This window comes from Xylona heveae (assembly GCF_001619985.1).
Source record: "Xylona heveae TC161 unplaced genomic scaffold L228scaffold_4, whole genome shotgun sequence".
NCBI lineage: Eukaryota > Fungi > Ascomycota > Xylonomycetes > Xylonales > Xylonaceae > Xylona > Xylona heveae.
In genome coordinates, this window is record NW_017264196.1 from 1,263,884 (window position 1) to 1,280,040 (window position 16,157).

Consider the following 16,157-nt stretch of genomic DNA (forward strand, 5'->3'; position numbering starts at 1 on the left):
GGATGGCAGTCCGGTAGGGACGAGGTAGGCCAGGGCCCAGCCGGGCAGAAATGGTCGGACACTTTGCGTAAGCGTCTATTGGCTTGACGGAGACGATGTGGGGAAGGAAGTTCAAGCCGTCGCATATGACTATTGAGAGCTTAAACAGAGCAATTTCGAAACTATGAATTAAATAAAAAGGAAAAGTAGAAGCAAAGAGATATCTGCTTCTGTGCGCATCGCAGAAATCCTTTTTTTATATATCTTCGGCCACCTCAGCGCGAAATATGATGCTGTACCAATTGGTGTGGATGCAGGGAGCAAATGGAAGGGTCATCTACGGATTAGTACGGTACTGAAGCAGTGATGACGTGCATCCGTGACATGTTATTTCAGAGGAACAGGAACATGATCCTACAAATCTAACGGAATCTCCGTCCATGAAAAAATTCGGACTAATTTGGAGCAATGAGATACCTTTGTGGTTTGCTTTGGACTGAATGCAGGCAATGCACAAATGAGCATGACATAAAATCTGATAATTATGCACTGCATAAATTGTGAAATGGTAGTGCTTAACTTATGCAGTACACAACTCCTAGTTACTCCTAACTTATCGATTCGGCTCAGGCAGTCGAGCTGCCCTGACTGACCTGCATGGAACCTTAAACACGCTCGGATTCAATCAACCCGGTCGCCTTTCATCCCCCCCGCCGGTGTGAAAACGCAACGTCGCATCTATTTGTCAATACCTTCATTTTCACCCTCTGAACATTTCCTTGGCGCCTTGGAGCTTTTGTGGAGTTCTGATCGTCGCGTCTACCGAGTCGACCCGCGAGCTTCGTAATACTCATATCGTAGCTCCCCTGAAACTGCCGATCGGGAAACGGTTCATCCCATTTGGTAGCCTTCGGGAGCTTCCCTGTCCGGTCCCGCCTCGCTCTCCGGTTCAGAGCTTAGGACAATGCGTCTTCTCCAGATCTGCGCTCTGACTCTGTTTGCCTTCGATGCGACAGTCTGGGGCGCTTCTGAAGAGAAGAAGGCTAAGCCAATTAAGCCATGTACCGTTCTGTCGCCGACCAGCGGTTCTTTTTTCGACCTGACTCCCATATCATTGTATCCGCCAAAGGCAGGAAAGAAATTGAAGAAGGATGACAGAACGGAAAGCTGGCATGCCAAGGGCTACGATTATCCTGCTAACTTCACTCTGAACGTTTGCGCCCCCGTAATGGAGGGCCTCAAGGATGTTATTGGCGTGGAGAAATCATTGTGGAGGAACGTCAGTGCGTTTTACAAGATGGATGGGAAGACCTATTCCATTGGGTACGTATGCCGGCTTTCTCATTCATTGAAGCAGTCTCCCAGGTCTCAATATCAATGTCTCAATGACTGACGTTTTCTGCAGCCAGCAGTCCTCCAGCCCCATTTTCAGAGGCCGAAAGCTTGTTCTGAATTATACCGATGGATCCCCGTGCCCGGCGCCGCGTCTCTCTCATTCACTCAGCACTCTCGACAAAGACACTAAGCGAAAGTTGAAGGATGATGATGATGATGACAATATTTCAAAAGATGTTCGGAGAAAGTCGACTGTAATCTCGTTCCTCTGCGATCGAGACCCGCTGGCTCCTAAAGCTGTTGTATCGTTTGTCGGTTCGCCCGACGACTGTGCTTATTTCTTTGAGGTTCGCTCCCAAGCAGCATGCGCTGGTGTCAACGACGCGCAGCAGACTTTGGGTCCTGGCGGCGTGTTTGGAGTAATGTAAGCAGCCCCTCGTACGAGACAGCACCTCTGTGCTCCGCATTATTCAACATTACCGCATTTGAGAAGATGACGCGACTAATATGGCCATTTGCAGTGTTCTCATCGCAGTTTTAGTCTATCTGGTTGGTGGATGTGTATACCAGAGAACGGTGATGCACCAAAGAGGCTGGCGACAGCTGCCCAATTATTCCATGTGGGCTGGCATTGCAAGCTTCATCAAGGTAAGCCTAGGCGCCCACCGAGTTCAATGCCTGTATTATTACATGATTCTAACGTTTATTTCGTAACAGGACATGTTCGTCATTCTCTTCTCTTCCTGTCTCCGCTTCATGCCCAAGCGACGAAGGTACAGCCGCGTATCAAACGGTAATGCGCGAGGCAGGGCTGGCCGAACAGACGATGAGAATCGACTGATTGACCAATTGGACGAGGAGTGGGACGAATAGACTGAATCAATCATAATGTTTATTTTGGCATGGGCGGTTGATAGTGGCGTTTTGGCTTGATATTTCCCACGATCCTTTGGTGAAGCGTATAGACTATAATTCGTCACCTCCTATATAGCGCGAGTCAAGTACTATGAAAAATAGGGCATGGATAATTCTACCAGAGTGCCTTTAACATGATTTGTATCTGTATCATCAATAACTTTTCTGGCGCTAGGGTTCAATTACGTGACAAGGGCTCCGCGATCTGTGGTTTAGCTTCCGTGCTCTAGGCGGAGATGCGACTAGTCCGTATGCGGATGGGTTCGAGTAGCGCAGGACGTTTTGGCAAGGTTTCGGGCCGGAAATCGACGACATCATCAATACTGTTAGACTCTACGGCAGGGCGATGTGATGATTTCCTAGGACGACCTATCCCGAGATCAAGCGTTAAACTCTTCTCGTAATCTTTCTACACGTATAGGTCGTCATGGCTATGCATTTTGTAAACAGGACTCGGCGCCGGGACAAAAATATATATAATGACCCTAAGCTCGACTGCAACCATACGACCTCCAACTTTTCTTGACTTCCCATCAATCTAATGTCCTTGTGTTTTTTTCGTGAGCAGGAGACCCGAATTTTGTTGAATTTCTAATACCAAGTTCTAGTTGGGACTGCTTCGAAAGGACAGATTACTCAACGCACACGGCTTTCTTGACTCTCTTTACTTGCTCCGGACTGCCAATTTTGAGATATATCCTACTGGCGAATCCAAGGGAGGATACATGAAATTTGTTATATTTTATGTCCAAAAAAAAACTCCAATTTCTCTACCGATACCGCAGCCACTATGACTAAGCCTAAGCCTCGCGTTATATATTGGTTCCGAACTGATTTGCGTCTTCATGACTCTCCGGCCCTCAAGGCCGCGCTGGATCTTGAGCCAGAATGTCTGTATCCCATCTGGACTTGGGATCCGCATTATGTGTACCGGGCACGAGTAGGCCCGAATCGATGGCAGTTTTTGTAAGTTTTGATATATCCTGGTTGTCGTGTTACGGCTTCTCGTCTTTCTTCCTGCGTCTGTATTTTATCTAGGGCATTGCTCCGCTGTGGTTATTCTTCATTGCTGTCTCTTAAGTTTTATATGTGTCGCGTACTTTTCTCTTTTTAAATCAGAAAGATCCTGAACCAAGTACGATCTGCTATTGGTGCTACTTCATGACGATATTGGGAAAACATATCACCCCTGCTCTTTCTCGTCTGCTGTTTCTTCTCCCCAGTGTATATTGAAGTCTGTATTAAGCACAGACACATAGATTTCTTGTATTTCCTGCTCTGTTGAAGAGTATACTCTCCTCTTTCTGACACACTTCTAACAATCTCATAGACTGGACTGTCAGTCTGATCTTTCAGCATCAATTACAAAGCTGAATAAAAAGTCCAAGCTTTTCGTCATACGAGAAAGTCCTACAACACTATTCCCCAAGCTTTTCAAAGCATGGAATATCTCTCATCTCGTATTCGAAAAAGATACCGATGCGTACGCTCGGGACCGCGACAACGAAGTCACGGAAATAGCCAAGAAGGCCGGCGTCCAAGTCATCACAAAAGTTGGCCGCACGCTGTATGATCCAGATGAGCTTGTCAAGCAAAATCATGGTAAACCAACCATGTCTATTTCTCAAGTTATAAAGGTTCGCTTCTCTCTTTTTCTCCAGTTTATTCATCTCTTTGTCCAACTTCTTTCTCTTCCTACCTTGTCCTATTTACTTCTCAAACCACCATGCATCTCATATACTAATTATTGCATCCCATTCCAGGCTGGCGAGCAAATTGGACAAATCCCACGCCCCATTCCCGCACCTGCGTCCCTCCCCGACCCAGGCGACACCAGCCTTAACTTCAAGCAGGACCATCCTTCCTCTGAGCCCGACATCAACGCCCCGCAGCGCAACAGCTCGGACCAATCCTACGCCCATCTTGCAGGACCTCAGGGCGATTTCTCCGTGCCTACATACGACGAACTTGGTCTCAAACCCTCAACCACGCCGCACCATGGCGGAGAGACCGCCGCGCTGGCAGCGCTGGACAAGATCATTTCCAACACAAAATACACAGCGACATTTGAAAAGCCATCAACCGCGCCGACCGCGTTCGAACCGCAATCAACGACTCTGCTAAGTCCCCATTTACACTTTGGATCACTCAGTTGTCGCGAATTCTACTGGCGCGCGCAGGACGTCGTAGACAACTTCAAGCAGGGCACGGCAAGCCATCCACCTACGAGTCTCACGGGACAGTTATTATTCCGAGACATGTATTTTGGCGCGCAAGCCGCGCTGGGACACAAATTCGGACAAGCGTACGGGAACCCTTCTTGTCGGTCCGTGCCGTGGCACTTGCCATCCAAAGTCAACGAGGACACGGGACTTGTCGTCCGCGACGGCGGCGGTGGCGGAGGAGTCGAGTACAGCATCGACTCCAGCACAGCAGAGACTTGGTTTCAGCGATGGAAGTACGGATGCACGGGCTTCCCTTGGATCGATGCATTGATGCGCCAGTTGCGGCAGGAAGGGTGGATCCACCACCTCGGACGACACGCAGTGGCCTGTTTCCTGACGCGGGGCGGATGCTACGTCGATTGGGAGCGCGGCGCTGCAGTATTCGAGGAATGGCTCATTGACCATGAACCCGCATGTAATATTGGGAACTGGCAATGGCTGTCGTGCACGGCATTCTATGCGCAGTTTTATCGGTGTTATTCCCCAATTAGCTTTCCGCAGAAATGGGACAAAGACGGCGCCTTCGTGCGGAAATATGTTCCCGAGTTGGCAAATTTCCCGGCAAAGTATATCTATGAGCCGTGGAAGGCTCCCATAGCGGACCAGAAAGCCGCGGGATGCCTGATCAAGAGCATCGACGAGGAGGGAGAAGATGGAGAGCTGGATTTGTCTCCGTGGAAAAAGGAAATAGTAGCCGAAAAGCACGAAGCGAATGGCGCCCAAAATGGCGACGAGAAGAAGGAGAAGGAGTCTATGAATATTTACCCAAAGCCCATGTTTGACTTCCCTAGCCGCAGAACGACGTGCATCAATGCGCTGAAGAATGCGTATCGGGTTGGGCTCTACGGGAATGATCAAAAGGTCCTAGACGGGACGTGGAGAGACCTGTTTCCCGATGAAGCCGAAGGGCCGACGAGCACGGCAGATGTTGAGGCGATGCATGATGCTGATGCCCACGGCGAGTTTGTGCATGATGCGGAAGGCCATGAAGGTCTTCACGAAAAGGACCATTCGCCGGTGGGTAGGAAGAGAAAGGAACACGGACAAGGGACTTTAGACGGACACGTGAAAAGGACGAAGACGTGATAGTCACAAGGCCCATAGGGTCCTAGAGGAACTATCAATCGATGTATTTTAAATTAATATCGCGGATACTATAATAAAAGGGTACCAGCCGAGTGATGCCAAAATCAAGTTGGATGTGGTTTTAACAGCCCAACATTCTCCCTGGAGCATGTGCCATAGCTTGATAGAAATGGTTAATACTATTTTTCGAGTCTATTATCACCTAGATACAAAAGCGCCCTCGCCTCAGGGGTCAATCTATGCAGAACGTCTCTTATTTCAGAAAAAGCGTTTATGCGAGGCAATTTCCGAAATTCCTTTCGCTTTTAATTCTCCATCAATCCAATGGCCAAAGAGAAAATAAAATAAAACAAAAAACATAAAACGAATAAGTCAAACCAACGCTTAAGATTTCCAATTTCATTTACAATGTAACCTCCTTCTCTTCCTTTTGGCCCACTTTCAGATTTTTCAGATTTGGTCTTTCCTTCTTTCAAGTCTATGCTGTTGGCCAACTTTAAAGCCTCATCGCACCTAAATAACCTTCTGAATCTTCGATGAGATATTTAGCGTCGGCTATCTGGTGAAGAACATGTGGTTGCGATATGATACTATCCGTAAATTTCTTGCTCCCCACATAGACACGAGCAACATCTGGCTATGCCGCATTGTCCCTGGGAATGTATCCATTCGCGCGTCCTGCTTTGTAAAACCAGCGGACTTGCTCCATTTCGGCAAATGTAACCTGTAATTCAAGGTTAGATAGAACAATAAGATGTTAATGGGGATGAAGTCTTTACACTCTTTACCACACCTCCTCTTTTACCCAGCTCTCCAGTAGACTGAACGACAATTGTCTTTTTCAGGCAACTGCGCAAAGCTGGACGCGATGAGGGAGGTGATGAGGGCAAGAGTCCCTGAAACGGGTTGATTGCTCCGAGACATCTGGTGGTCAAGGGGCGTATCTCCTTAGATGGCCGGCATCGAGTGCGTGATCCGTAGTCCCTTGTCTGAATTTCCCGGCACCTCCTAAGAAGCGCATCACTCGTTTGCCATCTGGCCTATCAACAAGAACGGAATCAGTAAAGCCTGCCTCGGAAAAGTAGGGATTAAAGCTCAGGGTTCAATGAGGACTCACCAGTGCTTGCGAATCCTTAAAAGCTGGAGGCCGAGTTGGTCGAGTAGAATCCCAAAATGCCTAAGGAGTAATTAGAGCCAATCCACGCCGCCTTAGATGATGTCGTCCTTACTTTGACTGGCTCATTTAATCTGGTCCTGAGGACACGACGAGTCCCCGTGTATTGCTCGCTGGTCTTTCGATCTTTATCTGCGGTGTTCAGAATAGTCGTATTGATCTTTGTCTATTTCGAATATTAGTCTAGCGGTCATCCTGCGAATTTTTGAAAGAAGTCAAACCGGAGCAGTAGTTTTAGGTGAGTTTGAGAGTAGCTCAAGAAGTCGACGAGCTCTCTCAAGGCACCTTTCTACACTATCCTAGAAGAGCTCAGTCTCATTTACAATTGCAGGACCGGATTTAATATCCCTTACCAATGGTCGTGCCATGTGGGACACGGCATTGCGACGCCCGTAGGATTTCCGAGGATTGGATTTAAGATGGACCGGGAACGAAGGCAGCTGATATATATTAGAAGAGCTGAGGATGCAGAAGGACAAGTCCTACTCACCTCCATAGAGGAGAGGATCTGTTTTATGCGGATCAAGCGAGCCTGAGCACGCTCAAGAGCGGCGCTCGAGAAAGTGCTTGAGGATGCCATTAATGTAGCAGTAACGATACTGAGAGGGTGTTCAGTAGAAAGCAAAGTGTCTTAAGACAAGATGGTACTGATAAGCACAAAGAACAGGAGATGATTCAGCGGAGTGAGAAAATTGGGAAGATTACCAAGACAAAACAAATGCAGGGAAGGAGAAGAAAACAAGAGGGCATAAAAGACAACAAACCAGAAAAACAATCGGTTAAGACTGAAGATCAAGGAGCAGCTGGGTAATCTCTAGGGACTTGGGAATCTGATATGATTATTGAGCAATAACATCGTATGGATAAGAAACATATCATGTTCGAAATATGAAGTGAACACCAGATACAATCTATCACTGATGGCCGGGTACCCATGAGTTTGATGCTGGGGTCCCCGACCCACCGCAGAGTCTTTCATTTGACTCTCGAAATGAGGAAGCACGAGATATTTCCGAGATACTTTTGGCTGGTATCCGCCAGTACAGCCAATTGAGCAGCCTCTTCAGTAGAAATCGTTAAGTGTCCTTTTGTGCAAGATAAAACCAGTTTAGCTCAGGCCACTGAAAGATACCCTTCCGGCAGAGGCAAGGACTCAAGCTCGGAATATAAAAGAAGGACCATTACACCAACTAGCTGTCTACAATATTATCATTGCTCTCAGATCAGCAGGACAAATATTACCAGCAAAGTGAAAGCGAGAGCATCCTTGCTAGGCCCTTAGAGATTTGGTACTCGTTTCAGAAACCATAGTCAGCAACGATTGAAAGCTCGATCTAGCATTGAAAAATAACGGACGAGTGACACACCTTAATGGCGAATGCTGCTGTAAGAAGCAGATAAAAGACATATATGGCGATGGACCGATAGACTTGGACGTACATGATTAAATTATGCGGATGGGACTAACTATGGCATGATGTCTGTTTGCTGTCATCGAGTATAGAGATCAGTGGAATAACTTCATTGCTTTCTGGGTGGCCAGAGCCGTATATACACGATAAGCTTCAGGCTGGTATCCGTACCAATCGACCGCAACAGTTCCATTTGCTTGTTGCTTTTCCTTTCGGACATGCGTTGTGAGGCTGGCAAGTAAGAGAATTTCTGCTGCCACTAAAAAATACCATCGCAAAATGTCGAAGTCTTCGAGACTTCTTTCCTCCCGACGACAGATAATTTTCTTCCAAGGAATTACTGCCTTCCTTCGGAACGTTTCACAAATTCTACCAGCTGTTCCGCTATATCCACAGCAAAAGATGGGTCGTTGATATATCTTTGATCCCTTTTCACCCCAATACCGCTTTCTTCTAGGCCCTTCTCAATGGCAGTGAACAGTGCCTCATCGGCAGCGCTGTCATGATAAGGCCCTCCAGGACTCTCTATCATGCTTATACCACCGGTCGGAAGCCATACCTGCACCAGTTGGGGTGATTTCACATTTTCCCTCAGCTTTTCCGAAATAAAAGCTCCAATTTTTCTGCACTCATCCTCAGAAGTCCTAACCAGGGTGACTGAAGGATTATGCTCATAGATATTACGATGAGCAAATCGCTGTGGAAGGCTCCCTCTGGGACCAAAATTGACCATATCACAGGCTCCTACGCTCACAACCTGTGGGATCCCGGCTTTGGCTGCCGCTTCGAGACGATTTGGACCAGCAGTGAGTACGCCACCGACAATCTCATCCGGTATTTCGCTCGTGGTAAGGTCGAGAATGGCGTCTAATAGGTTCTCTCTAACCAGGCGTTCCATTGCTCTGCCACCAGCGCCCGTGGCATGGAAGACGTAAACTTCATAGCCATGATGAGCTTCAAGATGACGTCGTATTTCATCAACACAGGGTGTCGTTACACCGAACATGGTCACACCAACCCGGACTTTCTTTTTCTCTTTGACGCCGGTGTTGTTACCCTCCTTGTGAGCTTGGTAACTCAGCGACATGCCGGTAATAGCTCCGGCGGCATTTGACAAAATTTTGTGAAGAATCGAATTCGAGCCAGCGATATCAACAACACTGTACATCATAGAGATATCTGTTTCGCCGACAAAGGTACTGATATCCCCACTGGCCATCGTTGAGACAATTAGCTTTGGGAAGCCGATTGGGAGGCTGTCCCGCATAACAGTCGCCACCAAAGATGTTCCGCTAGATCCTCCAATCGATATGATGCCAGAGATGGAGGAAGAATGGAAGAGCTCTCTGACGCAAGATGATGCACAGGTGGAGATCAGCCTGACCATGTCTGCGCGTGTGTTGTCTTCCGGCTTCTTAGTGAAGCCTGCCTCCGCTGAAGTTGAGTAGCGAGAGATGAGATCGCCATGACTGATGTTAATAGCAGAATGCTCACACGATTTATTTCCAACGTCAATTAGTATCACCCTCAGATTCTGGCTTCGAAGAATTTCGGAGCGGAGGTAAAGAAGCTCCTCTAATTTGGTATCGCAAGTGCCGAGCAGGGCAACTGTTGTATGAGCCATGATGGGACAAGCACGAGTTGGTTTGGGAGAGAGAGCTGCACATGAAATGGAACATAAGTGGTATAACAAACTTCAAAAAATTGATACCAACTTATATTCATCCAACACACCTGAGGATCATGGATCTAGTTGGACACAGTTTACACCCTGGATACGATCGTGGTGATCGGTGGATAGAGACCAGAGCAAAGACCCATCATGCCAGAAACACAGGCAAATCGATCACCTACATGATACCGCAGATCGATGTTCAAGTCTTGATCATGAAGAGAAGGCACGAGCGGGGTTTTTCGAGCAGATGCATGGCGGTCATCATTGGACCAGCGTGAATCATATCCTTGCAGTGTGCATCACTTTGACGGAGACTTTGCCGTGGTGGCCTCGGTGGGTTGCTAAAGTACGGGTAAACCATACCCGAAGCGCCTATGGGACGGAGTCAAGCGAACTGGGGGTTCCCGTCCGGAAGAGAAGCCCCCACCAGCACCCATGGTTGCCAGATCGTTTACATCACAGAGGAGGGGAAATTCTTCCACTTATGAGAACCTTACACCATAGACACTAATTAATTTGATGGCCCGCTGATTAGCGTAGTATTAAATTTCTTCTCATGCAGTTTGAGAGATTGAAGAAACGCTTCTGACTTATACAATACAATTTCTGGATAACTCCTTTCCCAAATAATTATCTTGGTCTACCAATTTCCGCCTATACAGTGAGGTGAAGATCGTCAACATGCCGCGACCAACGGACCGTAAAGATGTTCTCGATAAATTGAAGCGAACAATTGCAGAGGGCAAAGTCATTGTTGGTGCTGGTGCAGGTCGGAACAGAGGCAGAGAAGCTGCACGCGGTCCTCCGCTGACACTTTCACAGGAATTGGCTTGTCTGCCAAGTTCATCGAAAAGGGTGGAGCGGATTTGATAATTGTCTATAACTCAGGTCGGTATCGTATGGCGGGGCGTGGATCGCTGGCGGGCTTGATGCCGTACGGAGATGCGAATGGTGTAGTTCTTGAAATGGTGAATATTATCATCTTCCAGTTAGTATTAGGACCTTCTAACGAGCGAACTTTGCGCAGGCCGGAGAAGTGCTGCCAATTGTACAGAATGCTCCAGTTCTTGCTGGAGTATGCGCGAGTGATCCGTTCCGCTCGATGCCTCATTTCCTCAAACAGCTCAAAGAACTCGGCTTTTGTGGCGTCCAGAATTTTCCAACCGTCGGTCTGATCGATGGCAAGTTTAGACAGAACCTCGAAGAGACGGGCATGGGTTACGATGAGGAAGTCAAGATGGTCAAACTTGCTCATGAACTGGGCCTGTTGACTACTCCTTACGTTTTCAATGTTGATGAAGCCAAGCGTATGGCACACGCTGGGGCTGACCTCCTTGTGGCTCATATGGGGCTCACGACAGCCGGCTCAATCGGCGCGACGACAGCTTCATCATTGGATGACTGTGTCAAGTTAATCCAGGATATCAGAGATGAAGCGGTCAAGATCAATCCTGAAATCATTGTCCTCTGTCATGGTGGTCCCATTGCTGAAGTTCAGGATGCCGAATATGTCTTGAGTCGGACAAAAGGTGTTCAAGGCTTCTATGGGGCGAGCAGCATGGAACGATTGCCGGTCGAGATGGCGATCAAGCAAACCACGGAATCCTTCAAGTCACTCAAGGCGGGTCAGTGAAGATCTGAGGCCGGAAGAGCAAATTGAACATAGGAAACTGTATATGAGAAAGTGAAGGGTTTGCAGTTAAGCATGGCTAAAATGACCTCGGGATTTTGGTATAGTCAGCCTAAATCTTTACCGAGCTTCGGTGCTGTAGATTGGCATCTCCACGTCTTGTTATACTGTGTTCATAAGTGATGCAAAGCATATGACAAGCTTGATCACACAAACTTACTCTTATTATCCTTTTAAATTTCACTTAATGAACGGTAGAAAAAATCGAGAAGAATACGTCAGATAAAAATCAGCAGTCAAAAAACGGATTTTTAATCAAGAAAAAAAAAAACAAAAAAACCGTAATGGAGAATGACGAGACGTCACCTGAAAAATAAGGCTCTATACGAGAATTACATATCCTCAAATTTTATCAAGGGCATATTCAAATGCGAACAGTCTCCGATATCTTTACTGCTTGTAATAAAAATGGTCAATCACGAGTCACTGGGCAATTTCACGCACTCGTGGCACTAGGAGAGTAGCAGCGGACGTAGCCGGCTGAATCAGCCGTACCCGCAACGGAAGACATTCCAGAACAAGGAAGACTGTCGCCTCGGATCCCTGTCCAGCTGAAGGGAAAAGATGGGTACCTGCAACGCAGGCCCACTTCGCCGCAGGATCAAAGTAGTAGGAGCCTCGTTTCTGCAACATCTGGCCTTCTGATTTACGTCAGCCGTACAAAGGTATATGACGGCAATAAGTTTGAGGGCAATGGTAATTTCAGGTACAGCTCTCTAGACATGTTGCGTCATTGTGGATTCAAACACTGCACAGACTCGGGCTTGGAGCGATGAAACAAAAGCGTCACGTGTGCATCTGCGTCGTTAACGTAGACGATGGACAGGTTCTGAAAGTTGAAAATGCCGAGGGTATCCGGCGCTGGTTTCACCTTAGGTACACTTCTGTCACCGTGCGCGTAATTTGGGCTGGATTGCTTGAAGACTGTGCAAAGGATCAGGCCGTATCGATAACGAAGCCCAACTCCGCGCAGCTCGTAGAATAACAGCTGAGGAAAAGCTTAGCCAAGGTGATCAACCGTGTACCCATTTCAAAATAGAAACAAAGAGTTCGGCGCAAGCCGAGTGCCGGGATAGTAAAAAGCCAAATGCCTGTTTACCTAAGCTGATAAAATAATCCTCTTATTTTTAGATAGCATCGAGGAAGTTTATTCGAAGGGAGAGCTTCATGTGGCAATTGGGATAGACGTTGATCGTGGCGGTGCATGCAGAGGCAAAATAGTTCGCCACAGTCGGGAATACATGTGTCAAGATCGACATGTGAGCCGAGAGTCTGAGCGAGGGAAAGCGACATACGACAGGGACCGAGGACGAACGTTGATAGCTGAAACTTGCCTTGGTTGACTTACCCACCTAGGTAGCCTCAGTTAAGCGTGGTTATAGCTTTCCCGTACAAGGCTAGACGGCAACTTAAGGGTCCTGTGATAATAACTTGCTGGTTAAAAATCTTGATGATAGCACGCCAACAGACGCCCTAAACCCAAGAGCGAAAAGAAAGCCATCAGCTATTATTGCTCGTGATGAATAGTCAAAATGGTCGATACGGCCCCCCAGTGTTCAAGTTTTACGTCATTTGAAAGACTACTCAATTGGCGCGCAGGCAGGAGGCAAGAAGGTCATGAGCCTCCTGTGTTCCATTTCGCGCCCGACAGGACGGAGTATTAAGTGTAATAATGCATAACTGTATACTGTTGCGAGACCACCCGAGCACTGTACCAGGTTTTTTGTGAGGCATCGTGCGTCTTCGGTTGGAACGCTGCAAATGGTTGACGATAGGTACTGGCACTATGGTCGACAGTAACGACCAATAGGAGAGCAAAGCAGGGATGCCACCATCTCTTCCTCCCGCCGGCGCCGAAGGTGAGCGGCGAATCTCAGTGCAAAGGACCTCCAAGACTTGACATCCGTCAGCTGAACTTGCCCAGCTAACATGGATCGTCTCGAGCAAACGTCGCATCGACTGGTTACCACACTTTGCCAAACCCACGACTAGTCTCGACTCTGCTTCAGACCCCGTTCGGCTCGCCCGGCGAAGACATCTTAGTCGAACTCGAGGGAAACCTGGGCGTGGACCATCGCTTGCCCGTGCGTGCCACCGTTACCTCGATGAAGCAGCAAGCCCGATGCGGTGCGAGCCCAGCGAGGAACGAGCCCTGACCTGGATGAGCACAGGGAATGGCGACAGAGGCCACGCGTTGCCCGGCATCCTGCGAAAGGACGCTGGGCTGTGGTAATCTGCGGCAGTCTTGATGTCCAGAGTCATAATCATTGTCATTATGTTTCTCAGCAGGCGAGATGTTGAAGATTCCCCATGTGCACGTCCACTGATCCTATAGTTGCCGCGTGAAAATTGTGTGACGGGCTAGGAGCCTGCGCAGCCCCAATGATCGTCACGCATCCTTTGAGTTTACGAGGTCATTTCTTGCTTTGATATGGGAAAGCAAACCAAGAAGATGTTATGCAACGCGATTCATCCATTTCTCTACCGTATCAGGTGTGGGGATTGCTTTTGGCTATAACGATTCGATTATGCCCTTGCTTCGGCGAACGTTTGATCCAGGATCTTATTTACACAATGCTAATTTCTCTTGGACGCCTCGGCGGCGGAATTGATAGAGTTTCTTCCGCCACCAAGAGCTGCCTTAATCGACTATCTGAAAGTGGATGACATTTTGAAGCCACACAACCTTTGCTGACCAGGGGGTGAACTAATCGGTCGTCGCGTGAGATGCATGATTGCAGACAGCTATTACGACGAAAATGTTTCGAGAAGCATGCGGGCTTTCCAGGCGGTCGCATAAGACTCGACGTTGGCCGCCCTGGCCCTCTGCCACTACCCAAGTACCGATGTCGACTTCTGGGTGAAATCTGGCTGCAGGTTGCTGCATCCGCCCCCCGGCGAACTGACCCTCTGCCCCTTCTACGCCAACCTAACTTTTAGTTAGTGTTTCCACAACTGCACGCACCGCCTCGCTCACCTCGCGTTATAAAGATAGTCGCCCATCCCCCGCCATATATCCGACTCGCTGGGTGCCCTCTGCCTACTCCCCTTCTACGATCTTTACTTTCTTCTATTCATTGTCTCTCATTTCACGCTCACAAATTAATATATTCATTGAGCCACCGCCTGAGATATTACTTTTTTGATTTTTTATTCTAATAATTTTTTTTTGTTTCTTTCCCCCCAAAGTTTGAATTCAAACCGGTGCAACAAAAGACATCAATTCAATTCTCCGATAATTGCAAGAAAATCCCTTTTCAGATAAATCAAACCCGAAATGCCGACAACTCTGCTGCCAGCTTCAGCTGCCGCTTTTGCACCCCGCGCATCACCCAACGTGGTCCTCAACACCAAGGTAGATCCATGGCTCACAGCGACTTTGAAGCGGATCAACCGCATCAAGAGACCATTGAACAGCGCACCCCAGCATCAGCGATGCCTCACTGAGACTCTTTCATCCCAATCCGCGATTTGGACTCTGTGCTCGCTCATGCTACCCAAGGCACCAGAATCGGAGCTCCGCAAGGATCCGAATCCCCTCGTCGAGGGGCTGTTCAACTATCAAACGGTCCACATCGAGGCTTACGTGGTGCATGTCGACATGGTCTCGCAGAACGAAGTAGCCTTTAAGCTCACACCGGAAACGATAGATTCCCTTGTCGAATACCATACCGATATCTATTCGGTGGACATTGCCGCCAACACTTGGAACTGGTCGGAAAAGGCCATCCAGCTCAAAAGGCTGCAGGAAGAATTCGTCCAAGCTGTGAACAAGTTTGTTTACTTGGCGCCTGCTATCGCATTGGAAGGGCTCGAAGAAGATGGGGCTGGAGAGCTGCTCTGTGGCAGGAGCGAAGAAGTGAAGAACGCTGTTATGGCCATGTTCATTCCTTTACTCCCGCCGCCCCCAAGGATCGTTGACGTGGTCCGGCCGGCTCCCATCCTTCCCAGTTCTCCCGGAGCCGGAAATTGGTGGCAACAGTCCTCCATTTCCCCTCCGCACCCGGTGCCTGTAGAGTCCTGGAAAGTCCTCCCTTCGAGCCCGAGTCCGGCTTCCTCGGCCGATTCGAACCCGGCTATGTGGGCTAGCATGGCCATGACCGAATCTCAGGTTTCTTCACCACCGGCTGCCTATAGTCCGCCTTTTAGCACTTCTGGCCAATACTCAAGTGCTCTTCAGGTCATCGCACCGATTCCCCAGCTGCCATTGCCGAGCGTCCTGATGCAACAACAATGCAGCACCAGTGTCGGCTACGGTGGATTCGCATGGGACCGATACCAGGAGTACGCGCTTCCCTATGCGACCACCATGTAAAAATCAATCCCAGACTTGACTTGTACCCAGGTCGGCTGGCGCAGGACGCCATGGTGCAGGCACCGTTCAGAAGCTACGAGCACAGCGCGATGATCTATATCTATCAGCATCGGCGGCGCTACGCAATGTAGCGTTATCTATAATGTTTTTGGAGCGAGCATCATGATGGCGTTTGATCTGTTTGGCGGGTTCCAACTTGCATGACTTCGAATCTTGTCTGACGTTGTATTGTGTCGAGTTCTTCTAGCGAGCGTTGATGTTTGTTTTGCTATTCCATTCCACTCGCATTACCACCACTGGCTGGTCGGCGTTTCCTCCCCCAAACTACCTCCCATAGGCTCCTCTTCGTTG

General features: G+C 48.4%; 7 protein-coding genes across 7 annotated transcripts; 5 read left to right on the top strand and 2 right to left on the bottom strand.

The window, feature by feature from the left end:
• The first annotated feature begins 663 nt into the window (after positions 1 to 663).
• On the top strand, positions 664 to 2,426 carry L228DRAFT_282249 (vacuolar sorting receptor). Its single transcript, XM_018335978.1, has 4 exons — positions 664 to 1,302; positions 1,385 to 1,738; positions 1,836 to 1,962; positions 2,032 to 2,426. Exons 1-4 carry the CDS (start codon positions 944 to 946, stop codon positions 2,185 to 2,187), a joined length of 996 nt encoding a protein of 331 aa, XP_018189084.1. The 5' UTR covers positions 664 to 943; the 3' UTR covers positions 2,188 to 2,426.
• A 134-nt stretch (positions 2,427 to 2,560) lies between these two features.
• Positions 2,561 to 5,685, top strand: L228DRAFT_260344 (cryptochrome-2). Its single transcript, XM_018334254.1, has 3 exons — positions 2,561 to 3,195; positions 3,560 to 3,866; positions 3,993 to 5,685. Exons 1-3 carry the CDS (start codon positions 3,020 to 3,022, stop codon positions 5,538 to 5,540), a joined length of 2,031 nt encoding a protein of 676 aa, XP_018189085.1. The 5' UTR covers positions 2,561 to 3,019; the 3' UTR covers positions 5,541 to 5,685.
• Positions 5,686 to 5,768: 83 nt separating this feature from the next.
• On the bottom strand, positions 5,769 to 7,491 carry L228DRAFT_246305 (hypothetical protein). Its single transcript, XM_018332383.1, has 7 exons — positions 7,205 to 7,491; positions 7,068 to 7,154; positions 6,936 to 7,013; positions 6,770 to 6,880; positions 6,658 to 6,717; positions 6,320 to 6,580; positions 5,769 to 6,264 (listed from the first exon to the last, which is right to left on the bottom strand). Exons 1-7 carry the CDS (start codon positions 7,292 to 7,294, stop codon positions 6,178 to 6,180), a joined length of 774 nt encoding a protein of 257 aa, XP_018189086.1. The 5' UTR covers positions 7,295 to 7,491; the 3' UTR covers positions 5,769 to 6,177.
• A 641-nt stretch (positions 7,492 to 8,132) lies between these two features.
• On the bottom strand, positions 8,133 to 10,029 carry L228DRAFT_246306 (hypothetical protein). Its single transcript, XM_018332384.1, has one exon. It carries the CDS (start codon positions 9,748 to 9,750, stop codon positions 8,464 to 8,466), a length of 1,287 nt encoding a protein of 428 aa, XP_018189087.1. The 5' UTR covers positions 9,751 to 10,029; the 3' UTR covers positions 8,133 to 8,463.
• A 241-nt stretch (positions 10,030 to 10,270) lies between these two features.
• Positions 10,271 to 10,972, top strand: L228DRAFT_246307 (hypothetical protein). Its single transcript, XM_018332385.1, has 2 exons — positions 10,271 to 10,769; positions 10,829 to 10,972. Exon 1 carries the CDS (start codon positions 10,483 to 10,485, stop codon positions 10,669 to 10,671), a length of 189 nt encoding a protein of 62 aa, XP_018189088.1. The 5' UTR covers positions 10,271 to 10,482; the 3' UTR covers positions 10,672 to 10,769; positions 10,829 to 10,972.
• On the top strand, positions 10,497 to 11,821 carry L228DRAFT_246309 (hypothetical protein). The gene has a single exon (XM_018332386.1). It carries the CDS (start codon positions 10,904 to 10,906, stop codon positions 11,432 to 11,434), a length of 531 nt encoding a protein of 176 aa, XP_018189089.1. The 5' UTR covers positions 10,497 to 10,903; the 3' UTR covers positions 11,435 to 11,821.
• A 2,947-nt stretch (positions 11,822 to 14,768) lies between these two features.
• On the top strand, positions 14,769 to 15,806 carry L228DRAFT_238092 (hypothetical protein; the record flags this gene model as incomplete). The annotated part of the gene is made up of 1 exon (XM_018330998.1): positions 14,769 to 15,806. One exon carries the CDS (start codon positions 14,769 to 14,771, stop codon positions 15,804 to 15,806), a length of 1,038 nt encoding a protein of 345 aa, XP_018189090.1.
• Between the last annotated feature and the right edge of the window lie 351 nt (positions 15,807 to 16,157).

Coding starts and splice junctions, on each gene's coding strand:
- L228DRAFT_282249 (XM_018335978.1), top strand. CDS start 944: ATGCGTCTTCTCCAGATCTGCGCTCTGACTCTGTTTGCCTTCGATGCG. Junction 1,303..1,384: donor GGGAAGACCTATTCCATTGG/GTACGTATGCCG, acceptor CGTTTTCTGCAG/CCAGCAGTCCTCCAGCCCCA. Junction 1,963..2,031: donor GCATTGCAAGCTTCATCAAG/GTAAGCCTAGGC, acceptor ATTTCGTAACAG/GACATGTTCGTCATTCTCTT.
- L228DRAFT_260344 (XM_018334254.1), top strand. CDS start 3,020: ATGACTAAGCCTAAGCCTCGCGTTATATATTGGTTCCGAACTGATTTG. Junction 3,196..3,559: donor CCGAATCGATGGCAGTTTTT/GTAAGTTTTGAT, acceptor ACAATCTCATAG/ACTGGACTGTCAGTCTGATC. Junction 3,867..3,992: donor CTATTTCTCAAGTTATAAAG/GTTCGCTTCTCT, acceptor ATCCCATTCCAG/GCTGGCGAGCAAATTGGACA.
- L228DRAFT_246305 (XM_018332383.1), bottom strand. CDS start 7,294: ATGGCATCCTCAAGCACTTTCTCGAGCGCCGCTCTTGAGCGTGCTCAG. Junction 7,014..7,067: donor CCCACATGGCACGACCATTG/GTAAGGGATATT, acceptor GAGCTCTTCTAG/GATAGTGTAGAAAGGTGCCT. Junction 6,265..6,319: donor GAGGAGGTGTGGTAAAGAGT/GTAAAGACTTCA, acceptor CTTGAATTACAG/GTTACATTTGCCGAAATGGA.
- L228DRAFT_246306 (XM_018332384.1), bottom strand. CDS start 9,750: ATGGCTCATACAACAGTTGCCCTGCTCGGCACTTGCGATACCAAATTA.
- L228DRAFT_246307 (XM_018332385.1), top strand. CDS start 10,483: ATGCCGCGACCAACGGACCGTAAAGATGTTCTCGATAAATTGAAGCGA.
- L228DRAFT_246309 (XM_018332386.1), top strand. CDS start 10,904: ATGCCTCATTTCCTCAAACAGCTCAAAGAACTCGGCTTTTGTGGCGTC.